Genomic DNA, 20,920 nt, shown 5'->3' on the forward strand with positions numbered 1-20,920 from the left:
GGCAACGTCGGTCCTGGAGTGCCACAGTATGTGCAGGTCTTTGTTCCAACCCAGTTCCTTAACGAGAACTCAATTATTGCTGATGAAGCACATATTGCTTAAGTGACATTTTAATGCTTCATTTTAGTGGTGTCGCTTGTTAAGGTTCTCCAACCTTAATTGCTTATTTCAATCTTAAACTGCTGCATTCAGTGTTTTAATTGCTCCTTATTAGCAATAAGATGTAAAACAGGGGTAGGCAATGTCGGTCCTGGTGAGCCGCAGTGGCTACAGGTTTTCATTCAACCCAATTGCTTAATTAGAAACCAATCATTGCTAATCTCAGACCTTATTTAATATTATGGCTTGTTAGTCTGTGCAATGTAAGGCTTTTATATCGTAGATTTTTTTCCTTTCCAAGGATATCATCCAAATGATTTGAAGCCTAAAACAGATCATTTTCAGTCTGTCACATTTTTCTATTAAGTGTTTTATTAAATCAAACCGTGCATAATGAACACACACAGATGTAATTGGAAAAAAGCTAGCCGGAGAACTGCTGGCTGCTTTGTCTTTTACATCTTATTGCTAATAAGGAGCAATTAAAACACTGAATGCAGCAGTTTAAGATTGAAATAAGCAATTAAGGTTGGAGAACCTTAACAAGCGAGACCACTAAAATGAAGCATTAAAATGTCACTTAAGCAATATGTGCTTCATCAGCAATAATTGAGTTCTCGTTAAGGAACTGGGTTGGAACAAAAACCTGCACATACTGTGGCACTCCAGGACCGACGTTGCCTACCCCTGGTCTAGGAAGAAGACTAGGAATCTGCATATCTTGTCTACTTGTCTTCCCTGTATGAAACCGTAATACCGGTTTGCCTTACTCTGAACCAATTGAGCCTTAGATTTCACTAACATACAACATGCCTATACCATTCTTCTGTAGATTTATCAGTTTGTTGTTTTCATGGTATATATTGTGGCCACCAGATGGTGCTCCAGCCGAACAAACCCGGACACAGACAGACACAAATGCAAGTTTTTCTACACGGGACATGTTTATTATAGTGGGGAAGCACTTTTCCATTGCTCCCCACTGCAGCAAAGTTCTAAACTGTCCAAGCACCAATGCAAGTAAGACGTTAATTTCTTTTCTTCTTTCTCGTTCTGCCTCCACTCCTCCTCTGGCAAGCCTCATTCTCTTGCACCTGACTCTGGCTCTCCAAGCGAAGTGAAGCGGCTCCTTTTATACTGCTCCAGGGAGTTCTTCAGGTGTCTCAATTGATAGATCTGGAATCACTCACAGATGTGGTGGAAGCCCTATGTCGGGCTCTGCAGCTCCCCCTGGCAGCCCTCACAGAACCCTACAGGGCTGTCCCAAACTCCAACTCCTATGAAGCCCTACAAGAATCTGTGGAGCCACAGCAACCTAGGGGGGCTGCCTTCTAGCGCTCTGGGGGAGGCAGTGTCCTGTACACATCTGCTGCCCCGGTCCTTCCAGTATACCGGCCTTCCAACTGGGCAGGCACAATAGCCATCCATCACAATATACTCTATTTAAATTAATATTTGCATGATTTTTAAATTTTATTATCTTTTTAGATCTCATCAGTTGATAAAAGTATATCAGCAGATGCTCTTAAATATTGTGTTTTGCTCTCTTTTCATATTTTTACATAAACAATTGCTTCTTTAGAACTTCGAGTGGGTTCATACTTGGATGGTCAATATCTGTGTGAACTATGCATGCTTTTTCTGTAGATGTTTTTTTTCTCCTAAAGATTTGCTAGTTACATTAATTGCAAGTGTGTGTTAGTGAGTGTGGAATAAAATTGGCTTGCCATGCTCTGTGTTGTTTCCTGCCTTCTACCTAATGCCACCAGGATAGGCTGTGGTTTCTCAGGATCCTAATTAAAAAAACAATGTTTGAAAAATTAATGAATGTAAAAACTTATACTTGACCACTCTCCACTTTGCCTATGTTTGTTATAATTAACTTTTTTGTTTTACATAATTAACAAAAATTGCCCATTTTATTTGTCACCAGAAAGGTTCTATGATTTTAAATTGGGAAGAGCTGAGAAAACACTTGAATACCTTATGCATGTAAAGCCAAAGTGCTCCGAGGGTGAGGAAAAGATGATAAAATATCTTGGGTACAAGGTAGTTGTACTGAAAATGAATTATCATTAAAACACAAAGTATAAAATATTAAAAGTTTATAATGTATAACACTGCCAAATACAGTATGTAAGGTTTAATATCTAAAGCATGATATTTATGCAGGGCTACTAGGAAACCCTACCTGCTGTATGCTGCAGATCACTTCATAATGGAAAATCATCTCACTCAAAGTGATGTCATCCATTTCTGAACTCAGAAGTTGATTGTAGAATCGGGACTCACTAATGGTAGATGGCTACTCATAAACACATTGGTCTGTACTTGTAAAATACTCCGTGCATTACAAAAGTATTATGAAGCTTGGTCCTCTTCTGTAATTTTAATGAATAACAAATCCTAAACTGAAATTTTGTTTTCTGTAATATTTCTTTACAAGGCACTTAAACTCTTTTTTTTTTTCTATTTTTATCTACTGGTTAGTTATATTATATGTGCATGAATTGTAAAGACACATATGTTGCCTCAAGTAGAATGTTTGATTGTTATATGACCACAATATTAATAAGAGATGTCTTCTCAAGTTCCTGAAACAATATTCTGCTGTGACATAAATGAACAGAACAGTAAAGACCAGCACCATGTTCCCTTCAAAATGTATCCAGTAGTTCTCATGTCCTACGCTATCTTTAGTCACTTAAAATTCACACTGTGCCATAATAACAGTACAACTGTTTATTGATTTTTTTATTCTTTAATTTTGTAAGATTTTTTAACTAATAGATTTGATTAAAATCACTCAAAATCTGAAAAATATTGAAATTATAAGTAGGCTTTCAAATAGGCAGAGCTGATGTTTACAAAATAAAACATTTTCTAACAGTGCCTCGCAAAAATAAAATTAGCCTTTACTAGTGAAAAAAGTAAGGTTTTATGGATATATGTACTGCAATTAAGAGATCATTTTTCAGGTTGTGAATTTGAAAGACAGTTGTGAAAACTGAGACTAAAGAGCATTCTAAAGACATTAGAAATAAAACAATACAAACACATAGATTAGAAAATCTAACAAAACACCAGGACCAGATAACACATATCCTTGAGTGCTTAAGGAGGTTAGTGAGTAGATTTTTTTACCCTTGACACATATTTTACAAAGTCACTGCACACTGGGGAAACTGGTAAGGATTATAAATGGCAAATATTATCCTCATATATAGAAACTGTGATTTGGAAAATCCAAGTAACTATAGGCCAGCACAATTATTTTACATCACAGGCAGATTAAAGGAACAAATTTAGAAAAGACTGAGTAACACATGGCAATTACTAGTGTTTTACTGAACAGTCATTATGGGTTCAATTGGGGAAGATCATATTTTACTAACATGCTTTGGGAAGCAATGAAAAGGTATTACCAGAGTGGTACACATTATTTATTTTTATTTTTCAGAGGGCATTAGATAAGGACATCAAACTAAAAAAGTGGGAGTTCAGTGTGTTTTGTGCAGATGGTTGCAGAATTGCCTAAAGCACAGGATGGAGAAGGTGATGGTAAGAGGAACCTTATCTGAATTTGGAGATGCTAAGAGTGGTGTTTTCCAGGGGTCAATGCTAGGGCTGCTGCTATCCTATCCATCTATCCATCCATCCATCCATCCATCGTGGTATGCTGAGGCTCAACTGGTGCAGTTTATGGATGAGCTGGGAGGGGACAACAGTATTGAAAGCGGAGTTATAGTCTACAAATAGCATCCTCACATACCTGTATGTGCCCTGGCCCTCTATATGAGTCAGGGCTGTATGCAGACCTACAGAGATGGCATCCTCTATATATCTATTAGCTCAGTAAACAAATTGATATGAGTCTATGGAGGTAGGGATGTTTAATGTAAGAGAGAACCAGCCTTTAAAAACCTTCATTATTATCAGTGTTAGAGTGATTTTCTGATAGTTATTCATATTACTGATGTGGATGATAGTTATTCATATTCTTGATGTTGTTTTTTTCTTTGGTACTGTCACAATAATGGCTGACTTAAGGCAAGCAGATACTACTTCCAACTTCAATGAGAGATTAAAGATATTTGTAAATACATCAGTAAGCTGCTCAGTGGAGTTTCTAAGCACCTGTCCTGAAACTCCATCCAGTCCAGCAGCTTAACATGATGTGCAGCATGTGCTGTACATCATACATGCTCAGTCTGAAGGTGGGAGACTTGGTATCCTATGTAGCTGTAATCTTTCTAAGTAGAGTAGGTGTTGAGGTCATTGGGCCAATGTGACAACACTGTGGGGAGAGACAGGGCTGCCTTTGTGGTCAGTAAATGCTTATCCACATGCCCCTAGTATCCATGCTGTAAAAAATAATCTTCGACACGTTTCCTGTAGATGTCTGTTTTTTTTTTTTGTTTTTTTTTAATACCTTTTTTCAAGGTTTTATTTGGCAACACTGTAGGCTAAGGGATCCCCTGACTTAAATGCCTAGTTACGTGCTTTTAAAAGATGTTTCACCTCTTTGTTCATCCATGGTTTCATATTTCAAAATTTTATTTTTTTTATCTTTTTCCCCCCATAGTGACATTATCCACGCAGTTACAGATATAGAACAGAACGGTGGATGTATATTCCTCCAGGTCTATCTCTGTACACTGTACAGCCTAGCCTGCTGAGCAAACAGTTCCCATTGTGTGCATTTAAAGCAGTCCTGAAGTTGCTTGTGGCATGACTTGCTTGGGCCATATTTTCACTGTGTTTGCGACAGCTTTGTTTCCACGGATAAGAGGTCTGTATACAGGCATCAAAAATAAAGAAAAATAGTCAATGTCCAAGGGGTGGGGTAACATGGGCTTTGTAGGAGTCTTTTACATTTGTATATAATTTATCCAGGGTGTTTTATTCCCTGTTGGGGCACTGCACATGTTGGTAAAATTTCTGGAGCATAGTTAGAAGATCTGTCTGGTTAACGTTACCAGCAGTAATGCAGGCAGCATCTGGGTGAGCATCCTTTTGTTTACTGATAGCCAAGTGCTGCTGTGCAAGCAGTATCTTAGCATTAGATTGAGGTTGAATGTATACCGCTATAATGATAACAGAAAATTCCCTTGATAGATAAAGTTGCCTGCATTTGAGCATTAAATACTCCAAATCTGGGGAGCAGTAACTCTCTATAGCATTGTAGTTTGTGCACCAGTCATTACTTATATAGACGCAGAGCCCTCCGCCCTTGCTTTTACCAGAGTTCATTGTCCTGTCAGCTTGATACACTGACCAGCTAGTTAACTCCACAGCTCCATTGGGAACCAGGTTGTTGAGTCATGTCTTCTTAAGAAATCAGTATGCAGCACTGCACTACCACATAGATCACTGTGTATTGAGCCACAGCCTTAATTCGTCCAGTTTGTTGGTAAGTGACCAGACATTTTCATAGAAAAATGCTTGGTAGTGATGGTCTGTATGGAGCCTTACGTAGCTGGGCCCATACACCCGCATGTTGTCCCTGTTTCTGCTTCCTTTCCGGACCCCATTCCTGTTTCCACCTCAGCAGGATGGTAATCCAGGGAGCCGCTGTTCAGGATACTACTGAAGTTCAAAGAATTGCGATAAATGTGTTCTCAGCTTTGTCCAGTATTAAGCAACACTGTGCAACTATATGAATGATTCTCGCTAGTGGTGCATAGCAGAATTAAAATGACAGTTAAATCATAACAGAAACATCAAAAAGAGTGCAAAGCCACTGTGTCTGGACACTCCGCCATGATGATGCACTTGTGAAGACTAATGATACAATGCACTAGTGAGGCCTCATCCCAACATTGGTCTCCAGGCTATTAAAAAGTCATAGCAGTACTAGAAAAAGTCCAGAGAAGAATAACAAGACTGATTCTAGGACTGCAGAGAGTATGAGTTATGAGGAAAGACTAAAGGAGTTAAATCTTTTCAGTTTAAGTAAATAAAGATTATTGTAAGAGGTAACATGACTGAAGTGTATAAAATTATGAAATTAAATAGTACAGTGGGTTAAGGGCTGAATGGCCTGTTCTTTTCAAAAAATGTCTGTTTAAAAAATGCACAAAACAATATCCATGTGTTTTTGGTGGTTCATTTATCAGGATGTAGAAGCCATATTCATCCCAGACCCTCTTTAGAAAAGGTTGCCTCAGTCTCAACCCCTGTGTGCAAACAAGGAGATTTGTGAGAGAAGCCACAGAAAGGCCAACAATCAGGAGCAGAAAAAGCTTTTGAAAACACACCTACTGTAACACTTTTCTAAACCACAGTGACCCAGCCATGCTGGTCAACTGAGAGCATGGTTGAGCCTTTGGGCGAAACTTTTATGAAATATATGAATTACAAATATTACACTGGCCATTACAGAATTCCCAAAGTCAATTATGGTGGTGATAGGATTATGCTGTGGGACTGCTTTTCATCAGCAGGAACTGGAAATCAGGTTAAAATTGAAAAAAAAATCAGAATGGAAAATACAAGCAAATACTCTTAAGAGAACCTGTTTGTATGTTAAAATATTGAGGCTTGTGTTAAATTTAATATTTCAGCAAGACAACAATCACAAACACAAAGCCAAAGTTAAGTTTAGAATGGCTTAAGAATGAAAGGTGATTAACCTACAATCCAATCAAAGTCCTTGGACTTGGAGCAGATGTACCTGGTTGAATGGGCTAAAGTCCCAAACAGGATGCAAAGTTGGTAGACATTTAACACATATGACTTAAAGCGGTTTAAGCTGCTAATGATTCATTGCGGAATATTAAAAGATGGGCATTGAATAGATTCATAGGGTCAGTGTTGTCATATGTACAGTACAGAGGGCAGTAAAATGATTACTTGCATGTGCTAACCAATATGCAACGTGTCACCATTTACTGGTGTCATGATCAGTGAGCATTACTACCTTATCTCATCTTTTTTTATTGTGTAACATAGATCAGTGTCACATAAAAAAAATCTGAAACTAAAGAAAATGGTCCGAGGTCTGAATAGTTTTGCAAGGTACCATAAGAAAATGTTTTACTTCTTATGTGTATTTTCTGTCATATTGGGAGTTTACTTCTAAAGTTTCTGGTTTTGATCTGTTTAATCCAAATATATTACCAGTAATCGATAATGCTTATAAAATAATAAATAAAATAACAAAAGGTGGCACAGCATGAATTTTAATTGACCAAGCAGAATAGTAGTTTTTGGAACTTAAGGGGAAGAAATCTTGCAGCATATTAAGGATATATTTATTTTATTTTAACTAAGATCAAATATTTAATTTGAGTTAAGCATTTGTCTCTATACTGGTTAGTTGTGTTTTATTTAAATGAATTTAAAAATTGAAAAAAGATGACTTTAAATGCCCTAAACAAAATTTCAGTTTAGGATTTGTTTTTCTGTAAAAATATGGAACTAGACAGACCAGCTTTGTGCTTTTGGAACATAAGTGGAAGAACTCTGTTAGTTGTTTTTTTTTTTTTTTTTTTTTTTGAAAAAATTATTTGTCACATATCCAAAGGAAATTAAAGCCAAAAAGTCCCTGAAAGATAAATGGTATGACAGAAGGCCATTTTGCTTCTATTAAGCTTGATGGAGAGTAGTGAATGAAAGAAAACTAAAAACAGTAATTTGATGGATTCTTAGAGGAACAAATATTTTTGGCCTAGTATCGTAATTTTCTTTTTAAATTTAAATTGCAGATATTATAAATTAGCTAAATTATTATTTTTTTCTTCTTCTTAGTAAAACAGTCTCATACTAAAAAGGCTGCAGCTTCAAAGACAGTGGCACAGTCATCTTCACCATCCCCTTCTGGGTCCTCAACGCCAAAATCAAAAGCCAGTAGTACGAATAAAACCTCTTCCTTGGGAATCAGTAAAGCTAATAAAAAACCTGATAAACAATTGGACAACTTGAAAGGACGAACAGCAAATACTCCAAAGACTGTCCCATCTGCAAGTCCAGGCTGTGATGATACGGAGGTATTGAAAAGTAAGAAAGAGCCTAAAGGATCTGAAACTTCTTGCATTGATTTACCTGGTGAACATCTGGCATCCCAACAGCCTTCATCTTCTGATTTACCAGATAGTAACTCCATTGTATCATTTTTAGAAGAGGCAGGGGATTCACCTGAAACACCAATATTGTCTGAAAATAAAACTTCAGAGATATCTGATCCTGGTTCAAATTCAACAAATGACCACATTGATCAGGAGCAAAATAAACAAGTGAAGACTGATGAAGATGAAGCTATTGTCCTTCCTACTGCTGAAGAAGATGTAACATGGTAAGGATGTAAGCGCATTTCCAATTTTTACTACTGTCAACAATAAATCTTTTATCTTTGAAACTTATATAAAGATAAATGATTACTGGATAATCTAAATAAGTCACAAATAATTTTAAATGTTTAGGTCTTTTAAGATTATATCAACTTCTTCCATAAAACAATAAGTATTGATTCACTTGATGTCTTTCTACTTCTTCTTCTTCTTTCGGCTGCTCTGGTTAGGGGTTGCCACAGTAGATCATGTTCCATATCTTCCTGTTCTCTACATCTTGCTCTGTTACACCCATTACCTGCATGTCCTCTCTCACCACATCCATAAACGTTCTCTTAGGTCTTCCTGTTTTCCTCTTGCCTGGCAGCTCTATCTTTAATATCCTTTTCCCAATATGCCCAGCATTCCTCTCCTCTCTAGAGCTTATCTCCACCTGTCCAGGGTCTCCTCAACCTGCTCCCTACTGTCGCCACAATGTCATCAGCAAACATCACAGTCCAGGGGACTCCTGTCTAATTTCATCTGTCAACCTGTCCGTCACCATTGCAAACAAGAAATGCATCAGAGCAGATCTCTGATGTAATCCCACCTCCTCTTTGAATGCCTCCGTCACTCCCACCTTAAACCTCACCACTGTCACACTTCCCTCGTACATATCTTGTACAACTTTTATATACTTCTCTGCCACTCCCAACGTCTTCATACAATACCACAGCTCCCCTCGAGGCACCCTGTCATATGCTTTCACCAGGCCCACAAAGACACAATGCAACTCTTTCTGGCTTCTATACTTCTCCATCAACACCCTCAGAGCAGACATTGCATCTGTGGTGTTCTTTTTTGACATGAAACCATACTGCTGCTCACTAATCATCACCTCCTTTCTTAATCATCAATTTCATCCCCCTGTAGTTACTACAGTTTTGCACATCCCCCTTATTCTTAAATATTGGCACCAGCGCACTTCTCCACTCCTCAGGTGTCCTCTCACTTTCCAAGATTCCATTAAACAATCTGGTTAAAAACTCCACTGTCATTTCTCCTAAACACCTCCATGCTTCCACAGGTATGTCTGGACCAACGGTCTTTCTATTTTTCATCCTTTTCATAACTGTCCTTACTTCCTCCTTGCTAATCCATTGCACTTTCCACATCATCCAACCTTTTCTCTCTCTCTCTCTCGTTCTCTTCATTCATCAGCCTCTCAAAGTACTCTTTCCATCTGCTCAACACATTCTCCTCACTTGTGAGTCCATTACTATCTTTATCCTTTATCAACCTAACCTGCTGCACATCTTTCCCAGCTCATTCCCTCTGTCTAGCCAATCGGTACAGGCCCTTTTCTCCCTCCTTAGTGTCCAACCTCTCATACATCTCATCATACACCTTTTCTTTAGCCTTTACCACTTCTTTCTTCACCTTGCACCTTATCTCCTTGTACTCTTGTCTACTTTCTACATCTCTCTGACTCTACCACTTCTTCGCCATCCTCTTCCTCTGAAAACTCTCCTGTAATTCCCCATTCCACCACCAGGTTTCCTTTTCCTCCTTCCTCTGTCCAGATGTCACTCCAAGCACCCTTCTTGCTGTCAGACTTGCTACTTCTGCCGTAGTTGCCCAGCTGTCTTGTAACTCTTCACTGCCACCCAGTGCCTGTCTTACCTCCTCCCTAAACTCAACCTTGCAGTTTTCTTTTTTCAGCTTCTACCATTTGATACTTGGCTCTGCCCTCACTCCTATGCTGTCTAGCAACACTTTCCCCTACCACCACTTTGCAGTCGTTAATCTCCTTCAGAATGTCTTCTGCATAGGATATAATGTACTTGTGTGCATCTTCCTCCACTCTTGTACGTCACCCTATGTTCCTCCCTCTTCTTAAAATGCATATTCACCACAACCATGCCCATCCTTTTTGCAAAATCCACTATCATCTGACCTTCTTCATTCCTCTCCTTGACACCATACCGACCCATCACCTCTTCATCTCCCCTGTTCCCTTCACTAACATGTCCATTGAAATCCACTCCAATCACCACTTTCTGTCCCTTGGGTACACTATTCATCACTTCATCCAACTCACTTCAGAAATGTTCTTTCTCATCCATCGCTGCACACCCAACTTGCGGGGCATATGCACTAACAACATTCATCATCACACCTCCAATTTCCAGCTTCATAATCATTACTCTGTCTGACACTCTTTTCATTTCCAAAACACTCTTGACATACTGTTCCTTCAGAATAACCCCTACCCCATTTCTCCCCCCATCCACACCATGATAGAACAATTTGAATCCACCTCCGATACACCTGGCCTTTACTTTCCTTCCATTTAGTCTCTTGCACGCACAATATATCAACCTCCCTTCTCTCCATCATATTGGCTAACTCTCTCCCTTTACCAGTCATACTGCCAACATTCAAAGTTCCTACTCTCAGTTCCACTCTTTACCTTCCTCCTGTCCTTCTACCTCCAGACACTTCTCCTCCTTCTTCTTCGGCCAAGAGTAGCCCAATTTCCGCCAGCACCCTGTTGGATAACAGTACTGGTGGCGGTCGTTGTTAACCTGGGACTCAACTGATCCGGTATGGAAATCTGTATTGCTTTCCACATGTTGATCTGGTAAAATTTTACACCAGATGCCCTTCCTGATATAACGCTCCCCATTTATCTAGGCTTGGGACCGGCCCAAAGAAACACATTGGTGTATGCATCTCCTGTGGCTGGGTTTGATGTCTTGACGTCTTTAAGTAAAATATTTTTGACAACTCTAAACTGGCCTAATGTGGATGTCTTCTGTTGCCGGTTCGAATCCCGTAAATGCCAAAAGGGACTCTGCTCTGTTGGGCACTTCAGCAAGGCCCTTAACCTGCAATTGCTGAGCGCTTTGAGTAGTGAGAAAAGCGCTATATAAATGCAAAGAATTATTATTATTAATTATTATTATTATTATTCTGTGAAATTGACTGGTCCCCACTCTGGGCTTGGTTCCTGCCCCAGTACCCAGTGTTGTCAGAACATGTTCCAGTCCCCTGTGAGTTTGAGAATGTAATGTTATGTTACTTTTTTGGTTATGAGTTAATGCAAAAAGAAGAAAACATGTGGGTTGGGGCTTTGGTAGTGAGAAATTTCATGTCACAAATAGGTTCCCAAAAATGTGTCTATACAGACTTGACCAACCTGTCCTTGGAAACAGAACCATACAGTGGAGAGAGAACTGCAGCATCACAACAGGCTCAACACACTGATTATGTTCTATCAAAATCATGGGCATAAATTCCCAGATAAGGCATAGATAGCCGTTTGGCCCCAGGCAGTCCAGATGGTATGGCATTCAAATGAAACAACCTATGATGTGCTCCACATACTGTAATAGGTTTAGAAACTTCCATTAGAAGCACTTGCCAATTTCCTTTGCATAAGTGTAAAGCTGTTTGATCACGTACAGGCCTTAGATCTTCCATAAGCATATCCAGTGTTAATTATTGCATGACAGTCAAAAGCTGATATTGCATGTAGCTTACTGAGTTGACACAAAAGTTTCACTGACCTTCTTGGCACTAGAACCATACAGACTACACCACTCACATTTCTATGACTTCATTATTTCCTGTTAAAGGATAGTTTATGTAACTCTTCATTGGGGGTCTACTGTTAAAGTCCTGTAACCCTCCAACAGGTTTGATGAATTGCAGCTGCAGAAATCAGTTTTTATGATGTAAGTTATTGGTACAATCTGATTGCTCACCAAATAATATCTTTCACCTCTCCCTGTTGTTTGGTACATTGCTGTATTATTGTTTGGTTTGTGAGACTTATCAAATCCGTTTAATGGGTTGGTCTACTTCTTCACCTTAAGATACACAAATACACGCACATACACATAGAAATCCTAGCCAGACAATGACTCAAGTAATATATGTTGCCAATCACTCTGCAATATTCCACATAGGATCCCTTTCACATACTGTAAGTACAGATACACAGTCAAGGTGCCATTGTCTAGCCTGTAGAGAGTCTGTAAATGAGTGTGGAGCAAAACAAAACACATTGTTATTTCAGAAATTTAGGACAATTGCGTTAAATATTCTTATATTCTCATACTCATAAGATTATGCATAGGACTTGTTTAATTCAGTGGAAGTTCTTTTAGACTTGGAGACACATCCAATATCTTTGATTAAGAAATCTGTTTAAATGGAAGATAGTGGAAGGTCAAAAAAGAAATTTTGTGATTTTTCAGCTATTGTTATTGTTAATGTTGGGTTAACTACCCAAGGCAATTTACAATATCCAGAGGCATTACTATCACTTACTTTCTCATTTTACAGTTGGTGCTCAAACTGGTTAACTGAGTTGCACATAATTGCATACTTCAGTCAGAGTGGAATACTGAAGCAGCAACCACTCCACTGCACTAGAATTGCTGTCTTGCTGTAGGGTACACTTTATTTCAACCAAGTCCTCTGCTTCTTGCATGCACTTGCTCTTCATTCCATTAATTCAGGTTCAGACATTTGGTTCTACCATTAGCGAAAATTGTGACAACACAGTTTAAAAATTTTTCCATTTTAACAGACTTTTGGAAGAACCCATAACTCTCTAGCACTATGTCCCACCAGTCATCTGGATAAAGCCGATGTTACTTACATACAGTGCATCCAGAAAGTATTCACAGCGCATCACTTTTTCCACATTTTTTTATGTTACAGCCTTATTCCAGAATGGATTAAATTCATTTTTTCACTCAGAATTCTACACATAACACCCCATAATGACAACGTGAAAAAAGTTTACTTGAGATTTTTGCAAATTTATTAAAAATAAAAAAATTGAGAAAGCACATGTACATAAGTATTCACAGCCTTTGCCATGAAGCTCAAAATTGAGCTCAGGTGCATCCTGTTTTCTCTGATCATCCTTGAGATGTTTCTGCAGCTTAATTGGAGTCCACCTGTGGTAAATTCAGTTGATTGGACATGATTTGGAAAGGCACACACCTGTCTATATAAGGTCCCACAGTTGACAGTTCATGTCAGAGCACAAACCAAGCATGAAGTCAAAGGAATTGTCTGTAGACCTCCGAGACAGGATTGTCTCGAGGCACAAACCTGGAGAAGGTTACAGAAAAATTTCTGCTGCTTTGAAGGTCCCAATGAGCACAGTGGCCTCCATCATCCAAGTGGAAGAAGTTCGAAACTACCAGGACTCTTCCTAGAGCTGGCCAGCCATCTAAACTGAGCGATCGGGGGAGAAGGGCCTTAGTCAGGGAGGTGACCAAGAACCCGATGGTCACTCTGTCAGAGCTCCAGAGGTCCTCTGTGGAGAGAGGAGAACCTTCCAGAAGGACAACCATCTTTGCAGCAATCCACCAATCAGGCCTGTATGGTAGAGTGGCCAGACGGAAGCCACTCCTTCGTAAAAGACACATGGCAGCCCGCCTGGAGTTTGCCAAAAGGCACCTGAAGGACTCTCAGACCATGAGAAAGAAAATTCTCTGGTCTGATGAGACAAAGATTGAACTCTTTGGTGTGAATGCCAGATGTCACGTTTGGAGGAAACCAGGCACCGCTCATCACCAGGCCAATACCATCCCTACAGTGAAGCATAGTGGTGGCAGCATCATGCTGTGGTGATGTTTTTCAGCGGCAGGAACTGGGAGACTAGTCAGGATAAAGGGAAAGATGACTGCAGCAATGTACAGAGACATCCTGGATGAAAACCTGCTCCAGCGCGCTCTTCACCTCAGACTGGGGCGACGGTTCATCTTTCAGCAGGACAACGACCCTAAGCACACAGCCAAGATATCAAAGGAGTGGCTTCAGGACAACTCTGTGAATGTCCTTGAGTGGCCCAGCCAGAGCCCAGACTTGAATATCATTGAACATCTCTGGAGAGATCTTAAAATGGCTGTGCACCGACGCTTTCCATCCAACCTAATGGAGCTTGAGAGGTGCTGCAAAGAGGAATGGGCGAAACTGGCCAAGGATAGGTGTGCCAAGCTTGTGGCATCATATTCAAAAAGACTTGAGGCTGTAATTGCTGCCAAAGGTGCATCAACAAAGTATTGAGCAAAGGCTGTGAATACTTATGTACATGGGATTTCTCAGTTTTTTTATTTTTAATAAATTTGCAAAAACCTCAAGTAAACTTTTTTCACGTTGTCATTATGGGGTGTTGTGTGCAGAATTCTGAGGAAAAAATGAATTTAATCCATTTTGGAATAAGGCTGTAACATAACAAAATGTGGAAAAAGTGATGCGCTGTGAATACTTTCCGGATGCACTGTAACTTCTAGTCATGGAATATTTCTCACTAGCATGTTGCCTGATGGACCATGTACTATACAAAGATAAAACGGCTATGGTGAGTTCTGATGATGTCTCTGCACTTTTTTTTTTCTTCCAAATATAGGAACATAATAAATTTGTCAAACAGGAGACCATTCAGTCCATCCACCTCATTTGTTTAGCTAATAGCTATGCTGTCTCAATATCATGAAGATACTTCTTAAAAGATTGCCATGATTAATGCCTCAACTGCATGTCTAGGTAGTTTGTTCCAGATTCCCACAACTATTTGTGTAAGGAAGTACTTCCTGGCTTCAGTCTTAAATGCACTTTCCCCTAATTTCCACTGGTGTCCTTGAATATGTGATTCACCCTAAGGTGAAAGAATGTTGCTGGATCTATTTTATCAATGCCTTTGAGAATTTTAAATACCTGGATTAGGGTCTACGTAGTCACATCTGCTCAAGACTAAACAGGTTTGATTCTCTGAGTCTGTCAGAGTAGCAGCTGTCTTTAAGTCATCAGATGCACTTGGTTGCGCTCCTCTGCAAAGCTTCAAGTGCTGCTATGTCTTTATTGTACCATGGTGACTGGAACTGCACACAATATTCCAGATGCAGTCTTGCTAATACATTATATAGTCTGAGCATCATGTCCGTTGACTTAATAGTCAACAGTTTTTTATGATATAACTTAACATTTGTCTTTTTTGTTGCTTCTGTAACATTGCTTAGTCAATGAAAATGTTGCATCAACATATATCCCTGCATCCTTTTCAGAGGTTGCTTCCTACAAGACAGTGTCTCCCATCATTCATTTATAATTGATGTTACTTTTCCCTGCATATAGCACTTTGCATTTTTCTACATTAAATTGCATTTTCCAAGTGTTTGCTCAGTTCTGAAGCTTGTCTAGGTCTTTTTGAACACTTTTTGCTCAGTCCTCACTGCCTGCCATTCCTTCAATTTTAGTGTGATTTTCACAAGTTTACTAATTATTCCAGAGTCAATATCATTAACATTAATCATAACAAGTAGTAGTCTAAGGACAGAGCTTTGAGTGATCTGCACTGATGATCTCACTCCACATGGAGCATTTTTCTCTTATCTGTACTCATTGCCTTCTGCCGGTTAATCAACTAGAGATTGCGTTTTATAGGCTATTTCTGATGTTGATGGATGACAGGATCATCTTCTCATAAATCCATGCTGGATGTTATTTAGTATATTATTTTCATTTAGGTACTTTTCTAATTTAGTTCTTGTTATAGTTTCTATAATTTTGCATGACAAAGAAGCTAGACTTATGATTGGTCTCCAATTACCAGGATCCTTTTTGCCTCCCTTCTTGAAGATTGGAGTCACATTTGCAACTTACCAGTACTCTGGTACTTCTTTCCTAAGTGACTTCTCAGATATGCTTAATAAGGGTTTACAGATTACATCTTTTATTTCTTGCAATACAATTGGTAAAATTCCATCAGATCCTGTGGTTTTATTTTTCCTCAGTGTATTTGAAGGTTTGAAGCACATCTGACTTTTATTTCTAAATTTTTGAACTCAGTTTGTTTTTACTTCTGCATAGGGCATTTATTTGTTTCTTCCTTTATAAATACTTCGGTGAAATGTCTGTTAAGTTCCTTTTCTCATTTCCAGTTATTTCTGTTTGTGTCCCTAAGGCTTCTTAAATTCTCTTATATCAACTTTTTTCTGGAATAGTACTGAAAAAATTGCTTGCTGTTTGTCTTGGCTTCATTATCAATTTTAATTTTGATTTGTCTTTTGGCCTTTCAAATATTTCTTTTTGATCTTTTAGTATATTGTCTGGTATTACTCTAAGTCAGAATTATGTGGCTTTTTTCTTGTAAAGTTTATCCATTTTGGTTGATTTTTTTTAGTCTGTTTGTTTTACTGGTTTTCAGAATATTGTTATTTTGAGCCTGGACAATTTATAGTTGAGTTTTTATTTCCCAATTTGCAGATACTTCCTCATCCCCTTAAACTCTGATTTTCTCAAGTTATAAGTCTTGATTTTGATTTTGGAGTACATTTGTGTGTAATCAAAGATCATCTCAAATTTTAACCATGCTGTAATCACTGTTGCTTAAAGTATCAATGACTTCTGTTTTTATTAGTCTATCTTTATTGTTTGAAAAGATGAGATCTAGACAGGCATCATCATGAGTTGGGCTTAAAACAATTTGCTGTTTGCACCATTTCAGTTTCCTGTTTTGCATTCCCAATAGGGGCTTCCCAGTCAATGTTTAGAAAGTTAAAATCACCCATGACCACAACATCCTCTTTGCTTCACATGTGTCTTATTTAATTAAATAATATACTATTATCCAAAATATCAGAATTTGGCAGCCTGTAGCAAACTCCAGTAACCAAATCTCCGACTTTTCTTCCTTACCAGCCTAACTAATTCTAATGCATTTCCTTGTTCCATCTTAAATTTAGAAACCCAGAGATTTCAGGTATTGAAATAAACTGTAAAGCTGACAGAGTAAAATGAACATACACATTTTCAGTGAAGGCTTTATTTCCATTTTTGCTTTTGCTGCTCCTGTACATTTTTTATTGTTGTTGTATGCTGTAGATAAGATTCAATATTATAACATTTTCCTTTGGAAAAACATACCATGATTTACTATCTTAAACTACTGACTTTTATTTCTCATTTGTAATTTTTATTGTGGTTCTTGAATAATGAACATTTGAAAGTGTAATTTATGGTCATACAACTTAAACAGTAAAATCTGGTATTTGATTTTTTTGAATCAACGCATGTATAATTGTATTCAGCGGGATATACTGTATCAGAGAGAGTTTTGTAATAGTATTACAGCTGGACCCTAAAATAAATACATGGTGTATATCATATTAAGGTGAAATTATTTGCAGCATTGAAGTCATTAAAGTCATTATATTACAAAACTTGTCATAATTTTATGCCTAAATAAATAGCCTTGCTAAGAGATCGGTTAATATAATTTCAAAAGATCTGTATAAAGGCTGTATTAAACATACCAGTGAGAAACTAAGGATATTAAAGAGCAAAAAATATACAATAATGAGAACAGTATATTGTTGTAATACACCTGAAATGCCCTATTATTAACTTAGAAAACAGCTTAATAAACATGTCTTTTACCAGGATATACTTTACCCATCTAGTCCTATGTGGACAAGTGCAATTGCTTACCTGAAATAACAAGCTCTTATGGAACAAATAAAGCAGTACAAAGCTGAAAAGCATGAAAAGGAAAAAAAATTAAAACATATAGTATAAAAAGTTGCCACAAAATAAGTAAAATATGTTTCAAAATGCTTTAATAAACATGCAGATTTTACTTGGTCCAATGGATAAAGTGCCCACAAAGTATTACTGTGAAAATGTCTAGCAATTCCACTGAAAAAACATAAAAAACTAACAGTTGCTTTAACTTTAAATACCCTTTTTTGTGATCAAATTTTTTGTTAACATAGTCAGGATTAGACAACAATTAAGTGAGAAAAAAAACACATTAAACCTAAAAATGAACATCGCTGAATGGCTCCCATCTCACGAATCTTGAAATTTCTCCTGTGTAAAACTTCTGTCCACAAGCAAGGAGGGAATTATTGAAGATTAAATGGGATAAGTAAAAGTCGACTATAGCTATATCCTCTGATACTGCAGTTATTACTGCAAAGAATGATGCAGAATGAGGAAAATAAGCCAGAATACAGTGGAACCTCGGTTCACGAACGTCCCGGAAACCGTACAAATCGGTTTACGACCAAAAAGTTCGCCAAACTTTTGCATCTGTTCACGACCACACACTCGGTATGCGAACAAGCCAGTTTTCCTTTCGGTTTGTGCACGCCGATGGTTTCCGCACGTGTTCAGTCTCTCCCTGTGCAGGGAGCAAGAGAGAGAAAACATGTGCGAGAGAGAGAGAGACACACACACACACACGAGAGAGAGACGTGCACGAGAGAGACACACACACACACACGAGAGAGAGAGGGGGGGGGGGGCTGGCCGCATAAGGGCTTGTTTTTAAAGAGACCGATTCCAGCGTTGTTTTAACCTCGTTGTATTTAATGAAGACTTTTTTCTACTGGATTTTAACCTCCACTTCACTTCTGTTTACAGCGATCGGTTCGTAGCGTGCATTGTTGCAATGTTACTTTTCTTGGTGGTTTATTAAATTACAGATTTTTCAAATGTTCATTTTTTTTCCCTGTGCTTAAAACTCATTAAAAAAAAAAAAAAAAAAAAAAAGTGTTTTTAGCCAGCGGTTGGTAGCGCTATAGCGCGAACTATTGCAGTGTTAGTTTTCTCTGTTGTTCAAGGTTTTCTCAGTGTTATTCAATGTTTTTACATTTAGTTTACTATTACGCTGTGCATTCTATGGTTTAATTAACTATATTTGTGCTTAAAAACTTTAAAAAAAATTATATATTTACATACAGTTTGTATGGTCTGGAACGGATTAATTGTATTTACATACAATCCTTTGGGGGAAATTACTTCGGTTCACGACCAAATCGGGTAACGACCAGAGTTGTGGAACGAATTATGGACGTGAAACGAGGTTCCATTGTACAGGGAAAATCATAGAATTATGTGCTTGTCTACACAAAGGCAGAGAGTAATGACAAAAATAATTTTTAGTTTCTCCCTGTAATAATCTTCTTGGCTTTTAGCAGAAAATGATTGTTTGTTTAAATGTTCAGTCCAAGCAGGCTAATATAAATGTTTGCTGAAATACAGTGACATTATGATTATATTTACTGTTTTCTTTGGCCAGAATGACATGTCAGGTTGATTTTTCAGATGCTCAAATAACAAGAGTTTTAAGAAATTATCATGTTATTCAAGAGTGAAACTCAAAAAGCATTCAAATTATCGGAGACCACAGAAACTAGAAACTACAATTTACTAAGTTGGTTAAGGTACACCCTTGCCCCAAGTTTAAAGGACACACAAAAAGACTTAATTAGCTTTGGCATGACCATCATATGGGTTTCCCCGAATTTAACCTAGACCTAAAGGCTGATGTAATTTGATCCCCAAGAATAACCTAGACATGTGGAGGCTGATACACCTTGGTTAGTGCCTCTTACCAACCAATTATGTGCAACTTCCACCATGCCCTCTATTGGAAATGTCTTTCCTCAGCCTGCTAACCCATGTTCTGTAAGAAAAAAAAGGTGTCAGTCTTACCTCACCAGATGCCCCGTGTTTGCTTTTATATCTAAAGTGATTAAAGTAATAAAGTAAAGTATAAAAATTAAAAATCAACGTAGTATTTGTTAAAATACATTGTCTTTTACTGCTAATACAGTAATCCCTCGCTATATCGCGCTTCGCCTTTCGCGGCTTCACTCCATCGCGGATTTTATATGTAAGCATATTTAAATATATATCGCGGATTTTTCGCTGCTTCGCGGGTTTCTGCGGACAATGGGTCTTTTAATTTCTGGTACATGCTTCCTCAGTTGGTTTGCCCAGTTGATTTCATACAAGGGACGCTATTGGCAGATGGCTGAGAAGCTACCCAACTTACTTTTCTTTCTCTCTCTCTTGCGCTGACTATCTGTGATCCTGACGTAGGGGGTGTGAGCAGGGGGGCTGTTCGCACACCTAGACGATACGGACGCTCGTCTAAAAATGCTGAAAGATTATCTTCACGTTGCTACCTTCTGTGTGCAGCTTTTAAGTATGCTGCACGGTGCTTCACATACTTAAAAGCTCAAAGGGCACGTATTGATTTTTTTATCTGTCTCTCTCTCTCTATCTCTCTCTAACTCTCTCTCTGCTCCTGACGGAGGGGGTGTGAGCTGCCGCCTTCAACAGCTTTGTGCCGCGGTGCTTCGCATACTTACAAGCCAAACAGCTCTATTGAATTGTTTGCTCCTTTGAAGAGGAAGATATGTTTGCATTCTTTTAATTGTGAGACTGAACTGTCATCTCTGTCTTGTCATGGAGCACAGTTTAAACTTTTGAAAAAAGAGACAAATGTTTGTTTGCAGTGTTTGAATAACGTTCCTGTCTCTCTACAACCTCCTGTGTTTCTGCGCAAATCTGTGACCCAAGCATGAAAATATAAAAATAACCATATAAACATATGGTTTCTACTTCGCGGATTTTCTTATTTCGCGGGTGGCTCTGGAACGCAACCCCCGCGATGGAGGAGGGATTACTGTATTTTAAAAGAAAATATAAATGGATAATAAACTCTGGATATA

At 38.3% G+C, this 20,920-nt stretch overlaps 1 protein-coding gene across 5 annotated transcripts in view; it reads left to right on the forward strand.

Annotated features, from left to right (window-relative positions):
- phactr2 (phosphatase and actin regulator 2) overlaps positions 1 to 20,920 on the forward strand; it is a 374,544-nt gene that overhangs the window by 323,070 nt on the left and 30,554 nt on the right. For all 5 annotated transcript variants that reach the window (XM_028797302.2, XM_051924262.1, XM_051924261.1 and 2 more), the window contains one exon: positions 7,852 to 8,395. In XM_028797302.2, coding sequence (XP_028653135.2) covers positions 7,852 to 8,395 — 544 coding nt within the window. The remainder of the gene's footprint in view (positions 1 to 7,851; positions 8,396 to 20,920) is intronic.

This window comes from Erpetoichthys calabaricus, chromosome 3 (assembly GCF_900747795.2).
Source record: "Erpetoichthys calabaricus chromosome 3, fErpCal1.3, whole genome shotgun sequence".
Lineage (NCBI taxonomy): Eukaryota > Metazoa > Chordata > Cladistia > Polypteriformes > Polypteridae > Erpetoichthys > Erpetoichthys calabaricus.